Source organism: Scyliorhinus canicula, chromosome 9 (genome assembly GCF_902713615.1).
Source record: "Scyliorhinus canicula chromosome 9, sScyCan1.1, whole genome shotgun sequence".
In the NCBI taxonomy this organism is placed as follows: domain Eukaryota; kingdom Metazoa; phylum Chordata; class Chondrichthyes; order Carcharhiniformes; family Scyliorhinidae; genus Scyliorhinus; species Scyliorhinus canicula.
This window is the reverse complement of record NC_052154.1, coordinates 11437583-11456586: the sequence shown is the minus strand read 5'-3', so window position 1 is coordinate 11456586 and position 19004 is coordinate 11437583. Positions and strand designations below refer to the sequence as shown.

The 19004-nt window shown below is 48.2% G+C and overlaps 1 protein-coding gene across 1 annotated transcript in view; it reads left to right on the top strand.

The window, feature by feature from the left end:
• The window catches only part of adamts18 (ADAM metallopeptidase with thrombospondin type 1 motif, 18), a 277450-nt gene extending 260253 nt beyond the window's left edge, over positions 1-17197 (top strand). The window contains exons 19-23 of the mRNA XM_038806242.1: positions 2525-2729; positions 6289-6483; positions 6776-7000; positions 11877-12021; positions 15729-17197. Coding sequence (XP_038662170.1) covers positions 2525-2729; positions 6289-6483; positions 6776-7000; positions 11877-12021; positions 15729-15844 — 886 coding nt within the window. The 3' untranslated portion in view covers positions 15845-17197. The remainder of the gene's footprint in view (positions 1-2524; positions 2730-6288; positions 6484-6775; positions 7001-11876; positions 12022-15728) is intronic.
• Positions 17198-19004: the final 1807 nt, after the last annotated feature.

The window sequence follows — 19004 nt, the reverse complement described above, 5'->3', positions numbered from 1 at the left end:
CTTTTCATTCTTATTTTTGAATCCACCCATGGACCTGCCGTTTATACGTTTTTCGTCATCAGGGCGACCAGATCAGCAGGTCATCTCTGACTTCATTAGCACTAACCATGTCCGAACATATGAATTGGAAGTAGGAGTCCTACTCTGCCATCCAGTAAGATCATGGTTGATCTGATTACAATTTCAACTCCACATTCCCACCTACATTTCCACATAACCTTTCATCCCCTCTACCATAAAAATATTCAAAGGCTCTGCTTCCAATGCCTTTGAAGACCATAAGACATAGGAGCAGAATTAGGCCATTCGGCCCATCGGATCTGCTCATCCATTCAATGGTGGCTGATATATTTCTCATCCCCATTTTGAGGAAGGGTGTGGAGTTCTTTGGGACAGTTTCCTATGTTCAAAGCACTGTATAAATGCAAGTTGTTGTTGCTAATAGCTCTTGTGAACTGCCTTGGACTGTTTAACTATGTTAGAGGTGCTGTGTTGTTGTTGTTTTCCCTGTATTCGCACTGGCTGCAGGCGAGTTGAGTTGTCCTTAATCGGAGAGGCTGAGAAATTGACCTCCTTTGTTCGAAAGGTAAATCTTCAGCAAAACAAAAAGAGAGAGAAGCCTTACGATCCAGAAGGTTCCCCCAACAATGAACGATTAAACTCTGATTGACCTGTGCCTGCTGAACAGTAATTGACTCGAAGGCATCAAAAGAGACACACCTCCGATTAACTTGAAAGTGGAACCCTATGCTGTGCTTTAATTATGGTAGACTCCCAGCTGTCCTTATGAAACCTCCTCTGTGAATCTTGATGCTTTGTAATTCTTCAAGTTCCCACAGCACGATTTGAAAGAAGAGCAGGCGAGCTCTTCCCCCGTGTCCTGGACAATATTTACCACTCAGCCTGCATCACTAAACCCAGACAGTCTGGTCATGAGCTCTTTGTGGAACCTTGCTTGCTTCATGTTTTTTTTTTGCCTTACAATAGTGATTACACTTCAAAAGGGCTTCATATGCTGAAAGAAGCTTCCGGAGATCCTGAGGGTGTTAAAAGTGCTATATAAATGCAATGTTTAGTGTTTAATTTACGCTTCCCGGCCAGTTGGTTTGAAGTTGGGGGATGCTCATAAATTTGGCCTCCCTGTTGCCTATTGTCTGCCCCCAACCTGTTGGGAGTTTTTACACGGGGCGTGGGGGAAATACATTCAGGCCTATTGAGGCCCTTAAGTTGCCAATGAATGGCCGTTTAGGGGCCTCATCGAACCCACGCCCTGAAACAAGGAGAGGCCTATGTAAACATAGGTAGCCAATGGAGTCACGGGCGAGAGGGATTTTCTGGCCGTTCTTGACAGCGGGATCTTCCAGTCCTGTCGAACCCTGTTTCCCGGTAGCATGGTGTGGATTCAATGGGAAATCCCATTGGCAATGGTGGAACCAGAAGATTCCGCAGCCATCCAACGGCGGGCCGCCAGGACACGCGGCGTGGGGGGTGCGGAAAGTCCCCCATCAGTTTTGCAGCATAACAAGTGGCCCTTCAGCCCATCGTGTCTGTGCTGGCCATCAAGCACCTATCTATTCTAATCTATCATCCAGCATGAGGTCCGTAGCCTTGTATGCTTTGGCATTTCAAGCGCTCATCTAAATGCTTCTTAAATGTGAGGGTTCCCGTCTCTATCACCCTTTCAGGCAGTGAATTCCAGATTCCCGTCACCCTCTGGGTGAAATGGTTTTTCTTCAAACCCTCTCCAAATCTCCTGCTCCTTACCTTAAATCTATGCCTCCTGGCCATTGCCCCCTCCATTAAGGGGAAATGTTCCTTCCTACCGACCCTATCCATGTCCTCCTGAATTTATGCAACTTTAGAGATATAGGCTGGTGTCAGGAACTGGGGGGAGCTACCATTTCACGTGCCTGAGCCCATCAGAGGAACTCCCTCCATTCCCCCTTTATTCCGCCACCCCTCCCAACTGGCCTCTCGAAATATACACCCCTTCACTTACCCCCTCTCACCAGATCCTGCCTCTGAGTTCCGGGATCCCTCTCGTCGGGACCGGCTGTGGTCCCAGTAGTGGCCGCCTCTCCTGCCTGGCACTTTGGCCATCAAGTCAACCAGCAGCTCCGGAGGGCGAGGTTTGCTCCCGTGATGGGAGGGCACGTTTCACCGGACAACAACTACCGTTGCTCCCGGTGATAAATTGACGCGGTATAGCCGTCAGAATGGTCGGCAGACTCAGCACCAACTTTGAAGCTGGGCTGCTGGGGGACACAGCGCCCCGTAAAACCCAGCCCAGTATCTATTTCTATTTTGTCACTGGTGCCAAACCAAAAGTCTTTGTCCCATAATAGAGTTTGCATCTGATTATCATAGAACACAGGGAGAAAAGAGCACCCTAGACTGAAAACAGATACTTGGCTCGCATTTCTGGATGTACTGACACTTTGCGATTCACCACATTCGTCTCGCTCTTCATCCTCTGCCAATCCACTTCCCAATGGTATTTTTTTCCTTCCTTTTCTTTTTGCAGCTGGTCTACAGGCAAGTGGAATGACTGCAGCAGGTCTTGCGGAGGGGGGAAGCAGAGCCGACAGATCCAGTGCTTCCGCAAGGCAGCTTTCCAGCGGGACGAAGCGGTGCCGCGCTCCATGTGTCCCCCAGTGGCACCTGCCCAGGTACAGCCCTGCAACATCCACGACTGCCCACCAGAGTGGAGTACTGGGGCATGGACACAGGTAAGCGTTACTCTTAGCTACTCTGCCACCTTTGGCCTCGCGCACAGGGAAAGGTTTAGCCATGAGCTTAAGGCAAGGGGGCAATTGGAACCAGGGCACACAGTACCTGATTTCAAGACGGGCACACTATCCTTATTTTCATTATAAATTCCATAGTTCCCGTTTATAGTAGGAATGACCTAACTGTGCACGCCACATTGTGATAATACCCGCTATGGTGTTCTTGCAACGCATCCACTTGGAAGGGACCAGTAATGCACGGTAGCACATTGGTTAGCACTGTTCCTTCACATGGCAAGGGGTCCTGAGTTCGATTCCTGGCTTGGCTCACTGTCTGAGCAGAGTCTGCATGTTCTCCCTTTTTCTGCGTGGGTTTCCTCCGGGTGCTCCGGTTTCCTCCCACAAGTCCCGAAAGGCGTGCTGTTAGGTGAATTGGACATTCTGAATTCTCCCTCCGTGTGCCCGAACAGGCGCCGGAATGTGGCGACGAGGGAATTTTCACAGTAACTTCATTGCAGTGTTAATGTAAGCCTACTTGTGACACTAATAAAGATTATCATTATTATGTCCGCGTGACGTGTTTACATGGAACATTTCCAATGTAACGGTAGACGGAAGGACTTTAGGGAAAAGCGTTGACAGAGAGTTAGCGGAGAAGTAAAATTCTTAAAATCAAAGAGGAGAAAGTTGCAGGACTATGGCAGATAGAATAAGGGAGTTGGGTTAATTGGCTATCACTTTGACAGAGCTGGCAGAGTAGGCATGATGGACTGAATGGCCTCCTTCAATGTAAGATTCTATTTATTTTTTTAAATCTATTTGGAGTCAGCAGTGGTCACAATGAAAAACTTGGATCAAAATGAATGTGCGCACCGTGCAACTCTGAGCTGATATCGTATTTGCACAATTGCATCATTTATGAGGTTTGTAAAAACTGCGAATGAGTCAGTATTGATGGAAAATTCTCAAAAGGATTCTCCAGTGCATAAAACTGTTCACTAGATGTCTGCTTAATCAGAACTAGCTGGACGAAAGATGAAATGAAAATTGCATCAGCCTAATTAAATGCTTTGTGACGTGTCCACGCATAAAATGCACATAACATTAACCAATGTTTTTATGTTGCCCTTGTGTCATTGCCCACCCGCAATAATGCAGGAGGAAACCTTTCCGTCAATAGCTAACGGTGAGAAAAAAGAAAGACTTGCATTTGAATAGTACCTTTCATGACCTCAGGATGGCCCAAAGTGCTTATCAGCAAATGACGTACTTGTGAAGTGTCATCACTGCAGTAGTCAGTTTGCGTGTAGCAAAATCCCACAAACAGCAATATGATAATGACCAGATAAATAATCACCATTTGTGCCATTAATTGAGGGACATATGTACTGGCTAGGACACTAGGGATAATGCTCCTGCTCGTATTCCAAATGGAACCATATGATGTTTCATGTCCACCTGAGGGAGCCTCAATTTCACAGGCGCGATTCTCTGGCGTCCCAGCCGCGTGTTTCTAGGCGGCACGCCTTCTCCGGTGACAGGGTTTTCTGTTCCTGGGAATTCCCATTGAAGCCATCCCGCGCCGCTGGGAAAACCCACGGGTAGGTGTGCGCTGCCGGCAGCAAGGGAGAATCCTTCCTCCAGCGAACGAGCGAATAATTGCGGCCCACATCTCATCTGGGAGATGACGCTTGCAACATGGCAGCACCCCCCTCAGTGCTGTCCTGGGTGTGACAGACTAGACTTTTGCGTTTAAACCTTCCTGGAGCGAGGTTTCAATCCAAAGCTGCCTAACTCGGAGACGAGTGCGCTACTCGTCGAAGTAAAGCTGAGACCCAAACTACAGGACAAAGTCTATCAATAAGTATCATTTTTAAACAGGCAGAGCTCTATCAGCTCATTCAAAGTGGAATATATTTATCAGAATGGGGTTTACATTTTGAGCTGCCTTATTATTTAAATTAATGCTCAAAATTGAGTGCCTCCATCTAAAACAGCTGCAGAATAATAATAAAGTGCTCAATGAAGTATTTCTGGTAAAATTATTTGATAGAAATTTGAGAAACTTCAGTAAGATCTGACATGAAAACCCCTTTACGCACAGATAGACTCCTATAATAGAAGAGAGTTACTGGATGTGCTCCAAGATCTATAAACTGCTTTTAATTTCCTTTGAGAACTTTGGACAGAGCTGAAGGGAAATCTTGGCACTGAAACACAAAGGGAGGTCCCCTTCAAAGTGCTTCATTGTTCTCGCACATTATTGTGCTGCCCTCCAGAGGTCATGTTCAGGATTTCATTCACTTCTCCTGGTGACATCTGCAATTGGAACCAGCGCACCTGCTTTGGTCTGCTGGGACGTCAGTGTGCTGTGATGTGCAACTTAGTGCCCTCCAGAGATACACAGGCCCTGACTTGAGGGTGATCGCGTTTCACTGACGGTGACTTCACCGCCAGTGAATCCTGATCAGGAAGTAATATGTCTGGGCCAGGATTCCTTTAAACTGCGACTGAAAGTGATCCATTTGCGGATCCTTTATTTCCCTGGAGCACTGCGAACAGTTCCGGGTGTCCATATTACAGCCAAGGGTACCAAGGCCCAGGAGCGAGTACAAAAAAAAAGCTTTGCAGACATCCAGTGAACAGTTTTATGTTCTGGAGAATCCTTTTGAGAATTTTCCATCAATACTGACTCATTCGCAGTTTTCACAAACCTCATAAATGATGCAATGCTGCAAATACGATGTCAGAATGGAGAGAAGATAACTATCTAAATCGGCTGAACAGGCTGGCCTTTTTCTGGAAAGGAAAAGGGTTACCTGGTATGCACTTTAAAATTATTAATAGATTACATATTGATGGAATCATCAATTCACGAGACATGTGCTTTCAGATATGAACAGTGGTTTTAATCTACTTACTTCAGAGCCAGCCTGTTACCCGTTGAACTCTCGATGAACTCAGGCTGGCTCTGGACACGGTTATTTGTACAGCAGTCTAGGGGGAGGAGTCGTGGGTGGAGCTAAGGGTGGAGCCCTGTACAAACTCCTGAGCATTCCCAGAGCTACTCCCCCTAGTGGTCGGATAACGCTACTGCGCTTACAATAGTATTGGTCAATACAGTGTGAATTACTAAGTGACATTCACCACACATATTGTGGACATAGGGAAGATGTCATTTGCGGGGCGGTTCTAGGAATGCCAAAGAGGTTGGGCAGGGTTCTCTGTTTGCCGACGTAGGAATCAGGAAGCGCAATTGGCAGAGAATCAATTCCAACGCCGGAATCGCAGTGTGCGCCGGTTTCACACCAAGTCGCAATTCTCCGTCGCCCGGTTTTGGTGTGGGATGTGAACCCAGGGGCCTCTTGACTCTGAGGGGCCAATGCTAATCACTGAACCACAGCCAACACCATTGCTGAGGGTTTTCTGAGAGACATAATGAAATATTACTTACGTGTGAACCCTTGTTCTCTCCCCGCCCGCCCCTCTTCTCCCCAGCCCGCCCACTCCCTCCTGCCTAACCAAAGTCAAATTAATGCCAGCTGTCCTCTGTTCGCAGTGCTCCAAAACGTGTGGCCGGGGAATGAGGAAACGCGTTGTCTACTGCAGAAGCACAAACCCGTCTTCCAAGCCTCATGCCATACCAGAGAGTCTGTGCAACCAGGAACTGAAACCGAAGGGTCAGGAGATCTGCGTGATCCGGCGGTGCCCAAAGAATGACCGACTGCGGTGGATTACTTCAACTTGGACCGAGGTACTAAAAATAACTCAAGCGGTGGGGAGATGGTGTGCGGCTGTGTGGGCCATGGACACTTGGGGTATGAGTTCATGATCTGCTGAATTAAGCCAGAGATATTCCTGGGGTCAGGTTTGGGGAGGGGGGTGGGTGTGTGTAGGGATGGGGGGGCAGATCAGAAATGAAGAGCCTCGCACCCAACCATGGCAACATTTTTTTTAGCCCAGTATAACTTTGTGATCTTCATAAAAACTCATTGTCATGGTTTGTCTAATTTAAGGCATTAATATTTAATTTTTGCTTTGTCTAGTGCTCCGTATCCTGTGGTCTTGGCCGACAGAAAAGAGAGTTGAAGTGCAGTGAGAAAAGTCTGTCCGGAAAATACATTGAGTTTCCCCAGAGAAGGTGCCGCCATTTGCCCAAAGCCAATGTTGAACTCGAACGTGTATGCAACCCAGGAAACTGCCCCAAACCATCCATGGATCAAATCCTCAAACACGCTGCAGCAACGTGGTATGCCTCACCATGGCAACAGGTAGGTGGCTAAAGCTGATCTGTGGCTGTGGTGCATAACACCAGTATTGCCATAAGAGCACAAGACCTAGGAGCAGGAGTAGAAAATTCAGCCCCTCGAGTCCACTCCGCCATTCAATACGCTCATGGCTGATCTCCGCTTGGCTTCGTCCACTTTCCTGCCTGTTCTCCTTAACTCTTCAACCCATTACTCATTAAAAATCTGTCTCTCTGCTCCGTCAATTTACTCAAATGCCCCAGCATCCACCACACTCTGGGGCAGTGAAATCCACAGATTCACGGCCCTTTGAGAGAAGTCATTTCACCTCATCTCTGTTTTAAATCTGCTACCCCTTATCCTAAAACTATGACCTCTTGTTCCAGATTGCCCCACAAGAGGCCAACATCCGCTCCAGGTCTACTTTGTCAATTCCTTTTATTATTTTATAGAACCTCAATTAGATCTCCTCTCATTGTTCTAAACTTGAGGGTATCGGCCTAAACGGCTCAATCTCCCTTCATACAACAAACCCCACATCTCTGGAATCAACCTAGTGAACTTCCTCTCAACTGCCTCTCATGCAGCTACATCCTTCCTCAAATAAGGGGACCAAAACGGTACACAGCACTCCAGGCACAGTCTCACCAATGCCTTATACAGTTGCAGCAACACTTCCTTACTTTTATGCTCTGTTCCTTAAGCTGTAAATGCCAAAATTCCTTTTGCCTTCCTTATTACCTGCTGTACCAGCATATTAGTTTACTGAGATTCATGCGCCAGGATACCCAGATCCCTCTACACTGAAGCACTTTGTAGTTTCTCTCCAGTTAGATAATTGCCTTTGCATTTGCCCGACCAAAGTTCTTAACCTCACACTTAACCACGTTAAACTCCATCTGCCACCCTAACTATTTTAGTGTCAGTGATTTTCTTTTCCAGAATGAGGAACTCCAGATATTATTTTTAAGTCTTGTTTGCCAGGTTTGCAGTCATTGATTGACCATTTCCTTCATTGCCTTCTGACATGGTGGTGTCAACTTCGGAAGGTTGTCGGTTAATTTTCAGGATCAACACTCTTCCCTTGGCAGTCTCTTAGTGTCGAGGGTGACTTGCTCCCTCTCCGGGGAGATGGATTCAGCCATGGCTGAATAGTCCGATCCTGAATCCGCAGACTCTGCCACAGGATTGGCAGGTGGGGTTGGGTGAGGTGTGGCATTCTGGATTCTGCGCTCTCCTTCCGCTTGCCCTCCACGTGCTCCGCCCTTCGGCCCTCGAGGTGATTGGCGTCTTCACGGATGCTTTATCTCCAGCGTTTGCGATCTAAGGCAAATGATTCCCACGTGTCGGTGGGGATGTTGCATTTATCTAGGGAGGCTTGCAGAGTGTCCTTGTTGCGTTTCTTCTGCCCTCCTAGTGATCGCTTGCCATTGCGGAGTTCGGAGCAGAGCACTTGATTTGGGAGTCTTGTGTCGGGCATGTGGGCAATGTGGCCCACCCATTGCAGCTGTTTGAGCGTGACCCAGTGCCTCGATACTGGGGATATTGGCCTGGGAGAGGACGTTCACGTTGGTACACCTATCCTGCCAGTGGATTTGCAGGATTTCGCGGAGGCAGCGTTGGTGATATCTCTCCAATGATTTGAGATGTACATTGTCCATGTTTCTGATGCACACAGGAGAGCGGGGACAACGGCTGCTCTGTAGACCACGAGCTTGATGCTTGCTGGATTTGAGTTCTTGGTCTTTGAATATTCTGTTCTTCAGGCGTCCGAAGACTGCACTGGCGCATGATCAACATAGCACACACCGGGCAGCACGGTGGCGTAGTGGATAGCACTGCTGTCTCACAACGCTGATGTCCCAGGTTCGATCCCGGCTCTGGATCACTGTCCGTGTGAAGTTTTCACATTCTCCCCGTGTCTGCATGGGTTTCGCCTCTACAACCCAAAGATGTGCAGGGTAGGTGGATTGGCCACGCTAAATTGCCCCTTAATTGGAAAAAATGAATTGGGTACTCTAATTTAAAAAAAACAAAGTACACACCAACAGCGAGGCTCTATTCCTCCTGTTCTGTCTGCCGTCAGCTTTAGACCTCATGAAAGAGGGCGACTTTACCAACCGTTGGTTAACATGCTAGCTCTGGAGTGCTGGACATTATTGTTTGCCAAGTAAAGATGGAAATGTCAGAAGGCAGCCTTCCCCACCTTTCACACAGCAAATGAAAGTGCCGAATTCAAATGGAATTATTAGCTTAGCTTTGTTTTTACTTTCTTTCCGTATGTAAGGGGGAACAATTGTCTTAAAGGCGGTAATTGATGTGATCAAAATTAGGAACCGACTGAGTAGCCAATCACAAACATGCTGGTGTCTTTCTGTGTTGCAGTATTTTGAGAGCGACAGATGTTTTGGATTGTGACCCTCAGTAAAATGCAGTGGCAATGGTTTATCTTTGTGTTGAGCTTGTTGCATTGAAATGAAATGCGTCCGCTGAGTTGGCTGCCACCTGTCTCTAATCCCACCTGAATGCCAAGATTTACCCCTTAACTAACATCAGAAAAGGGGCGGTAAGGGCAGCACGGCGGCGCAGTGGGTTAGCCCTGCTGCCTCACGGCGCCGAGGTCCCAGGTTCGATCCCAGCTCTGGGTCACTGTCCGTGTGGAGTTTGCAAACTCTCCCCGTGTCTGCGTGGGTTTCACCCCCACAACCCAAATATGTGCAGGGTAGGTGGATTGGCCACACTAAATTGTCCCTTAATTGGAGAAAATGAATTGGGTACTCTAAATTTGTAAAAAAAAAGAAAAGGGGCGGCATAGTGGCGCAGTGGTTAGCACTGCTGCCTCACAGCGCTGAGGTGCCAGGTTCGATGCCAGCCCTGGGTCACCGTCCATGTGGAATTTGCATGTTCTCCCGGTGTCGGCGTGGGTATCACCCCCACAACCCAAAGATGTGTAGGGTACGTGGATTGAAAAAATAAATTGGATACTCTAAATTTAAAAAAAACATCAGAGACATTGATTATCTGGTTATTAACACATTGCTGAGTGCGGAATCCTTCTGTGCGCAAGCCGACTGCCACATTTTTTACATCACTGATTAGTGACAATGGCTTGAGCAGCAGCAATGATGGTCAGATTGCCAGTGCGCATATAAATTCCCCCAACTCGATATGGTTAGCACTGTTGCTTCTCGGCACCAGGGTCCCAGGTTCGATTCCTGGCTTGGGTCCATGTCTGTGCGGAGTCTGCACGTTCGCCCTGTGTCCGCGTGGGTTTCCTCCGGGTGCTCCGGTTTCCTCCCACAAGTCCCGAAAGACGTGCTGTGAGGTAATTTGGACATTCTGAATTTTCCCTCTGTGTACCCGAACAGACGCCGCAATGTGTCGACTTGGAGCTTTTGACAGTAACTTCATTGCAGTGTTAATGTAAACCTACTCGTGACAATAAAGATTATTATATTGTTTCACGTTTCTTCATGGAATCGGAGAAACCCTGCAGTGCAGAAGGAGGCCATTCAGCCCATCGAGTCTGCACTGACGCTCTGAAAGGGCACCACACCCAGGCCCACTCCCCCCCCGCCCCATCTCTGTAACCCCACCTAGCCCTTGGACGCGCTTAGGGGTCATCCTAGCATGGCCAATCCACTTAACCTGAATGTCTCAGGGTGTCTTCCAAAATCTTCCAACACCAGCTGTCAAAAAATGTGCAGCACCGCATTCATTACGCCACAAAGTCAAAGCAGAGTAGAATCGGGGGGGGAAACTGAACATGCCCCCTTTATACAGTACTGCACTAGCCACCATATAATAAGTTTAAACATTCAGTCTTTGAATGTTACTGAATGCGTGAGTTTGTTGAATAAGTGAATGGGTAGGTGGGTAATTCGTTGGGGCGGGGGCAGTGTTAATCAGCTCAGGTCAGTGGGTTAGTTGGGAGGTTGGAGGTTTATATTTTCATTCATAGAATATGGGTCTCACTGGCTGGGCCAGAATTTATTGCCCGTCGCTAATTGCCTTTGAACTGAGTGCTTGTTCGGCCATTTCAGAGGACATTTCAGAGTCAACCACATTGCTGTGGATCTGGAGTCACATGCAGACAGATTTACTTCCTAAAGGATGTTAGAGAACCAGATGGGTTGTAATGACAATCCACAATAGATTCATTGAACTTTTAATTTTGGTGGGATTTGAAGCCAGAGCAGTGCCCTGGGTCTCTGGATTATTAATCCAACGGCGATACCACTCCGCCACCGACTGTCCTAGTCATGTTAGTTGAGTTGGGAGGGTAGTCAGATGGTTGGGGGATGGGGGCTGTTCATTTGATGATTGAGGGAGTTACCAGCTGAGTTGGTATTGTCGTCAGGTGGCTGACAGGGGTAGTCAGGGCAGGTGGAGTGGGTGGGTAGTCAGATTATGTGAGGGGGGGGTCAATGGGGGTCAGGGGGTTGATTGGTGCTCAATTGTGTAGTTCCCCATGTGTTAGACTAGGTTTTAATCTTTTCACCATTTCCAGAGTAATTACTCAGGTAAGTACTGCGGAACTGTCTAAAGTCCGTGACTCTAGCTCAGAGCAGAAGACATTTCCAGAGAGAGCCAGGGAGCTGGAGAATTTCCCATTGGAAATGGAAACGTCCTGGGCAATTCCCAGATAGGTCCATACATCAGAACATCCACAGGATCCCAACAAGTATCTTCGGCCATGCCTCCTCCTGTCTCTGACAATCTGGAGACTGGAAGATTTGGCCCAGTGTTTCAAAAGTACTTACCCCGTTTACTGTAAAGGGTTTTGGGGCGTCCTGTGGCCATGAAAGGTGCAATATAAATGAAAGGCTTTCCTTATTTTCATGATTTTCAATGTGGTCCTCCTTCCTTTGAAATAAATATGTTTCGCCTTCTCCTCTAGTGTACAGTAACGTGCGGGGGAGGAGTCCAGATGCGTACAGTGCACTGCCTGAGGCAGGGCCGACCTGCAGCGAGATGTCCACCACATCAGAAACCAGCAGCTTCCAGAGCTTGTAACACCAGCTTCTGCCCATCACCCAGAAAAGGTAAGGTGGTGTGCATAGTTACCAGGCCGGCTGAGACGCATTTCTTTTTTTTCCTGTCAAATGCTTTGACCTTATTTGCTCTGTTTCACTCTTTCCTCTCCCCTGTGTCTTTGTACTGTTTAGACATCCCATCATACAACTTGCAAAAAGAACATGAATCTGTGTGCACAAGATAACCTAGCGTATAAGATAACCCTATTTTCTAAGGCCCCAAAGCCATGGGGCTGGATTCTCTGTTTTGGATTCTAAGTCCCCACGCTGGCATGAAAACGGTGGTGTTTTACTGCAGGAAAACTGGCGTAAAACAACCACCCATTCCCCGTTTTGCTGGGGGCTAGCAGGGAGGCAGTGTAGAGCTCACAGCTCCAGCGGCCGATATGGCCCTCAGCACTTCCGGTTCAGAGGCCGTGCATGCGCACGGCGGAGGCCTGCAGCAGCCAAGCCATGCTCCAAGACGGACTCAGCCCGCGGACCTTAACCGCCAAAGGTGTGCCCCCCCCTTCGGCCGCTCGCGAGCCCCGGACCTCCTGCCCACAGTGCCCCCAGACCCAAATGAAGCCCCCCCCCCTGCCCACGGATGGGCACTCCCCAGAATGTGGCGGCCCCGGACTGGGATGGAGCATTGCGGGGTAGGCCTCAGGGAATTACCTGAGGCGGTGGATAATCGGCCCGCTTTTCAGGGGGCGGAGTATTTTTAAAACGACGCTTCTCCCGACTTTGGCCCCCAAACGGATTCTCCGGGTGTCGCCGAACGTGATTTCAACGTCAGGGAGTGGAGTAACCAGCCCATGGTTTACTGCATATACTCAGCTCATGGGTCATTTCAGCAATTTTATGTTATTCTCGCATTAATAGACAGACTCCATTACTCACCCCAGAAGTGTATGTTGCACTTTCCGGTCGTTACCTTATAACTAGGCGCAAAGCATCGAGCAGATGGTAGGGACTGTGTTGCGAAGGTTCGCGAGAGTTTTAGACACGCCCACTCTTTGCTTCAGAAGCTGATGACATTTCAAAATGGTCAACACCCACACCGCATGCAGGCGGTTCCCTCATATACTTATATCTGTTTTTGGAGGGATTCATCGAGGCTGCAGAGGTTAACTTATACTCCGACATCTATGGTATTTTTTATTTTTTATTTTTTTAAATAAATTTAGAGTACCCAATTCATTTTTTCCAATTAAGGGGCAATTTAGCGTGGCCAATCCACCTAACAGGTTTCAGTTCCTGGTTGCACAGACTCTGTCAAGGGTCCTTCCTGTTTATTTCCTTTGTTCCCGTTTCTTTTATGGTTTTGGTCCCGGGTAAACAAGAGATTAAGCTCACTGTGGGTTAAGATTCTCTGATCAAAACTGTGCGCCCAACTATGCCTTTACGCAAACCAAGATTATTTTTGCTATGATTACTAAAGAGATATCCATTTTGAAAGTAAAGCTAATGTCCAATGTTTGTAATCAATTGAAAACCGAAATAATGATGATTGATATGTTGTATTGTGGCGAAGACAGAGGGACATATCTATGGACAGTCGTATCAAGAAGAATGTAATTGTTTCCACAATTCTTTAAATCCTGATTGTCATTAAATTAGCTCAGGTGACCACAATGTCTCTTTCAGATTTAAGACCTATTTAAGTCTTGATGGACCCTCTAAATATGAATTATTTATTTGCTGACCACAAATTTGGAGTACATTTTGTTAAAAAAAAGTTTAATTTTCATTGCTAGATTTAGATTTTAAGCTTGTAAATTCTGATAATTTCGTAGAATCCCTACAGTGTAATGGAGGCCATTCAGCCCATTGAGTCTGCATGACACCCTACCTAGCTCCAACCTCTAACCCTATCCCCGTAACCCCACCTAACCTTTGAACACAAAGGGGTAATTTAGCATGACTAGTCCACCTCACCTGCACATCTTTGGACTGTGGGAAGAAACTGGAGCACCCGGAATAAACCCACACAGACACGGGGGGAAATATGCAAACTCCACATAGTCACCAAAGGTTGGAATTGAACTCAGGGCCCGGATTCTGTGAGGCAGCAGTGCTAACCACTGTGCCACCATGCTGCCCAACCCAACGCGTTTACTTTTGTGATACTGACTTGAAAGATCCTGGGCAGGATTCTCCGACACCCCGCCGGGTCGGAGAATCGTCGGGGAGTGGCGTGAATCCCGCCCCCGCCGGCTGCCGACTTCTCCGGCGCCGGAAATTTGGCAGGGGCGGGAATCGCGCCGCGCCAGTCGGCGGCCCTCCTGGCAATTCTCCGGCCCGCGATGGGCCAAGTGGCCACCCGTTTTTTGCCAGTCCCGCCGGTGTAAATTAGAGTAGGTCCTTACCGGCGGGATCTGGCGGCGCGGGGGGCCTCCGGGGTTCTTGGGGGGGGGGGTGGATCAGGCCCCGGGAGGTGCCCCCACGGTGGCCTGGCCCGCGTTTGGGGCCCACCGATCTGCGGGTGGGCCTGTGCCTTGGGGGCACTCTTCTTCCGCACCGGCGGCTGTAGCGGTCCGCCATGGCCGGTGCGGAAACAAAGTCCTCTGCGCATGCGCGGGGATGACGCCAGCAAACGCTGGCGCTCCCGCGCATGCACCAACTCGCGCTGGCTGGTGGAGGCCCTTCGGCGCCGGTTGGTGTGGCGCCAAGCCCCTTCCCCGCCAGCCGGCGCGGCGCAAACCACTCCGGGGTCGGCCTGGCCCCTGAAGGTGCGGAGGATTCGCACCTTTGGGGCGGCCCGACGCCGGAGTGGTTCATGCCACTCCTTCCCGCCGGAGTTGCCCGCCCCACCGATTACGGCAGAATCCCGCCCCCTGAGTTCAGTCCCTGGACTTTGCTGAATTGACTGATCCTTCTGGTAAATTTCAGGAAAGTATCCAACCTGGGCTCGAACGTTAGGGGCTATTCACAAATCCTCCACACCAGCTGGACAAGGGCAGCAGGTGCATCGGACACCACCACCTGAATGTTTACCTCCATGTCACACACCACACACATTCGGAACAACATTCCCATTCCTTCACTGTCACTGATCAATAATGAGAACTCCCTCCCCAACAGCACAGTGGGTGGACCTACATCAGAAAGTGCTGCAGCAGTTCGAGAAGGCGGCTCACCACCACCTTCTCAAGGACGTTATGGAACAGACAACAAATGCTAAGGCCACAACCCATGATGGAATTTAAAAAAAAACAGCTGGAATGAGACTTTGACCCAGCAAAGCCTGCAGTTTGGAATCGGAACTGTGGGCTTACATCCTGTGGAATAATTCCAGCTGATGGAGGTGGGTTCCCCCACTCCCTGCATACAGTTGTAAGAGCCCATAAAACCCTCCCATCAAAGAACTGACTATCCTTCAGGTTGGGAGAAAGATGGTTCTGGCCATGGAATGGACATTTATGTTGTATGAATCCCTCCACCTCTTCCACAAGAACAGTCACCATGTTGGCTGTGCAATGACTCCCTGTCAGAAATAGTGTGTGTGTTCGGGAGGTAAGCAGTATCAGACTTGGCTCTGATGCTCCCACCTAAAATAACCTGCGAGGATCAGTGACAGGTGCACATGTGGATCGGATATGAGCCTGCGTTCTGCCAACCAACAGGCTGCACCTTTTGGAAGTGGATAGGAAATCGGTCAACACTGTTACATAATTTACGGTGCAAGTGTTATACTTCACAAATTTATATTTTCTACTTTATTCTCTTCAAAGATCTCAACTGCATCGACTTCTTCAGCTGGTGCCACCTGGTCCCGCAGCATGGCGTCTGTGGCCACAAGTTCTACGGCAAGCAGTGTTGCAAGTCCTGCAGCAAAACCAATCGATAGCAATCGCCAGGCTGATTTCAACCTTCCTCCTTAACCGCACCCCCCACCCCCATCCTCACTCCCCTCCCTCCATCCCCATAACAAGGTTATTTATTGGTCCCAGTGAAGAGATGTCGGCCACACGCATTGACTGGGTCCTGTGAACGGACAGACTCTTAACTCAGCGCCCCTTTGACAGGGTGGTTTCGGTGCTCGTCTGAGCAGAGGACTCGATGGGCCAGTTTCCACCCGCTCCCAGATTCGGTGCGCGTGTCTTGAAGGACTCGTGACGCAGAGGCGGACGGTTCATCAACTGGTGCTACAAAGACATTGGAAATATCGCCCTGGCCTCCGTACAAATCAGCTGCACTTGACGGGAGTTTTCAATTTTATTTTGAATGCCCAGCTGGATTGAGTCACCTTCAGAGCTGAGAAATTGGTGATCTTCTGGGAATATAAATATATATATTATATATATTTGTGTATAAACATGTATTACTTTTTTTTTGAAGAATATTTAGAATTTTTTCTGCACTGCCATTGATTGCTGTTGTACATGTATATATATAACAAAACCTACGGCTAGATCCTGTGGAGCGGAGAAGCTTTATGAGAAGGAGAGCTCACAAGACAATGCACTTACTGATGGAAGGAGAATGACTGTTTTCACTCCCAGAACAATAGTGATATTAACCCTTCATGGTGCTAAGTTCCTGCCAGAATTCCAGCCGACCAGTCAAGCGTTACAAATTTCTTTCGATGTACAAACAAGCTTCGTACCACCAATGTGTGTTTGTGGGTTTTTTTTCAATGGAAAGAATGAGATTGTGGTTCAAAGTTGTCAGAGGATCAGGGGAGTGTGTGGGGGGGGGAAAGTGCTGGAATAACATAACCCACGTGTGCCTGCATTTCCCCCCAATTTTTCAATCCACTGTGTCACTGTTATTGTTGGGCTCTTTGTAGAGTGGGACAGCAAAGGAGAAGGCCGTTCAGCTGATCGTGCCTCTGGTGGATCACTGAAAGAGGCTTATTTCACCCTGCGTGAGTCCACGTGTGATGGGAAATACATGACAGTGGAAATTTAACCCAGGACCCCCATGCTGGGAAACTTGTGCACTTAACATCCCGGACCCCAAACCAGAAAAGGTGGTTTAAATAATGTGCTACACCAGAGAGTTCGATATAACCTTTCTCAAAACTGCCTCAGCACGCCTCCTTGTTAAACTGGCAGAGGCTCGGGACCTTGGCTTCTGGTAGCATGGCGTAAAAAGCAATGCCACAGAGATGGTCTTGGCAAAGACTGGGCCTCCACTCAAAACATTTTTTTTTTGGAACAACTTTTCTACCTGTCAGTTTTCCCCAACACGGAGGGGGTGGGGGTTGTGGGGGGGGGGGGGGGGGGGGGGGGGGGGGGGGGGGGGGGGACTCGAAACATCTGGATACACGATCATTCAGCAAAATGTCAGCTCGATGACTTCTCCCAGCCCAAACTTTTGGCCACTCATAATGGACACTGTAGGATAGCTGACTCAGCTTTAATGTAGTCCGAGAAGTTACACCAATGGAGGTTTCTTTCACTGGATGTGGGGATCACTGACAAGCCCCCCTTTTTTTTTGCCAGTCCCTGATTGTCCTTGAACAAGGTGGCCATTTCAGGGGGCAGTTAAGAGTCGACCATATTGCAATGGGTCAGGAGTCACATGTTGGCCAGACTGGGTAAGGATGGCAGATTTCCTTCCCTCAAGGGAACATTACTGAATCAGATAGGTGATAGCTTCATGGTCACCTTTACTGAGACTAGCTTTCAATTCCAGACTTTATCAACTGAATTCAGATTTCACCAGCTGCCATGATGGAATTTGATCCCATCGGCTCCAGACCATTAGCCTGGAGCCTCTGGATCACTAATCCAGTGAGACACTACCCCTCTGTCTCCGGAAGGAGAGGGTCCCCTGCCTGGGCAAGTGCCCATTTCTATGATTAGTGACCCAGATTATTTTACCTCGTGCCTCATCGCCCTGTCACGGCCAATTGGAAAGCAAAGCAATCCTTAAAACCCAAAAGGTCATCAAGCTTACACCCAACTTCTTTCTTGTTATAATTACCAAACAAAAGTGTTCAAAGAAGAGAAGAGGAACTTCTCTTTTAAGATTTCTACCATGTGTCTCCCTGGTTTGCTTATAGCAGTTTCTCGGGTTGGAATTTTCCAACTGTGCCAAGGTGGGTTCCCCAGCGGCGGGCGTGGTCCATTGATTTTGGCTGGACAGGAAGATCCTGCCAGTGGGCAGAGCTGGCAAATTCCAACCCAGGAGATTAATCTTTAATTCCTGGAGATTGTAGATCAGTAAATGGAGATCGGCAACCTAATGTCATGAGATTAATCCAGTCAATTTGTCATTGGATTAATGCAGCGAGTTTGTCATTAAAGGATGATGGTTTTCCTCTTCAATGTGTAGAGTTTCCTGTTTTCACTCATGTTAATTTTTTTTCAGTAAAATTGCCCATGAGAGGAGTGTCATCTCAGCCAATCAGTGGACACGAAATAGCAGAGCATTGACATGAGGGGTATAGGTGGTATGTATATGTCCTTTCCTCAGCCCCCCCCCCCCCCAAGTTATCACCCTTTGTATTAGAATTTTCAACAAGTACAGACCATTTAACCAAACTGGCCTATGTTTGCATTTATGTTCCGCATGAGCCTCTTCCCAACCCTTTCGATCTCTCCCCATCAACATAATCTTCCCTTCTTGTGTTCCTTTCTCTCATGATTATCTAGCATTCCTTTAAATGTGTCTATGCTACGTAGTTCAGCCACTTTATGTAGTAACAGAGTCCACACTCCGGCCACTCCCTGGATGAAGAATAAATCCCCTTTTGGATTTACTGGTGACCCATAGTTTCAGTCTCCCCTCAAACGTGGGTTAATCTTCTCTACCCCCACGCTAGCAAATACTTTTGTAAGGTTAAAAACTGCTATTGGTTTGCTTCCTCAGTCTTTTCTTTAGCCCCCAACCCTTCCAGTGTCTGACAGTGATTGTTAAGACCATAAGATCAAGACATAGGAGCAGAATTAGGCCACTTGGCCCATTGAGTGTGCTCTGCCATTCAATCATGGCTGCTATTTTCTCATCCCCATTCTTCTGCCTTCTCCCCCATAACCCCTGATCCGCTTATTAATCAA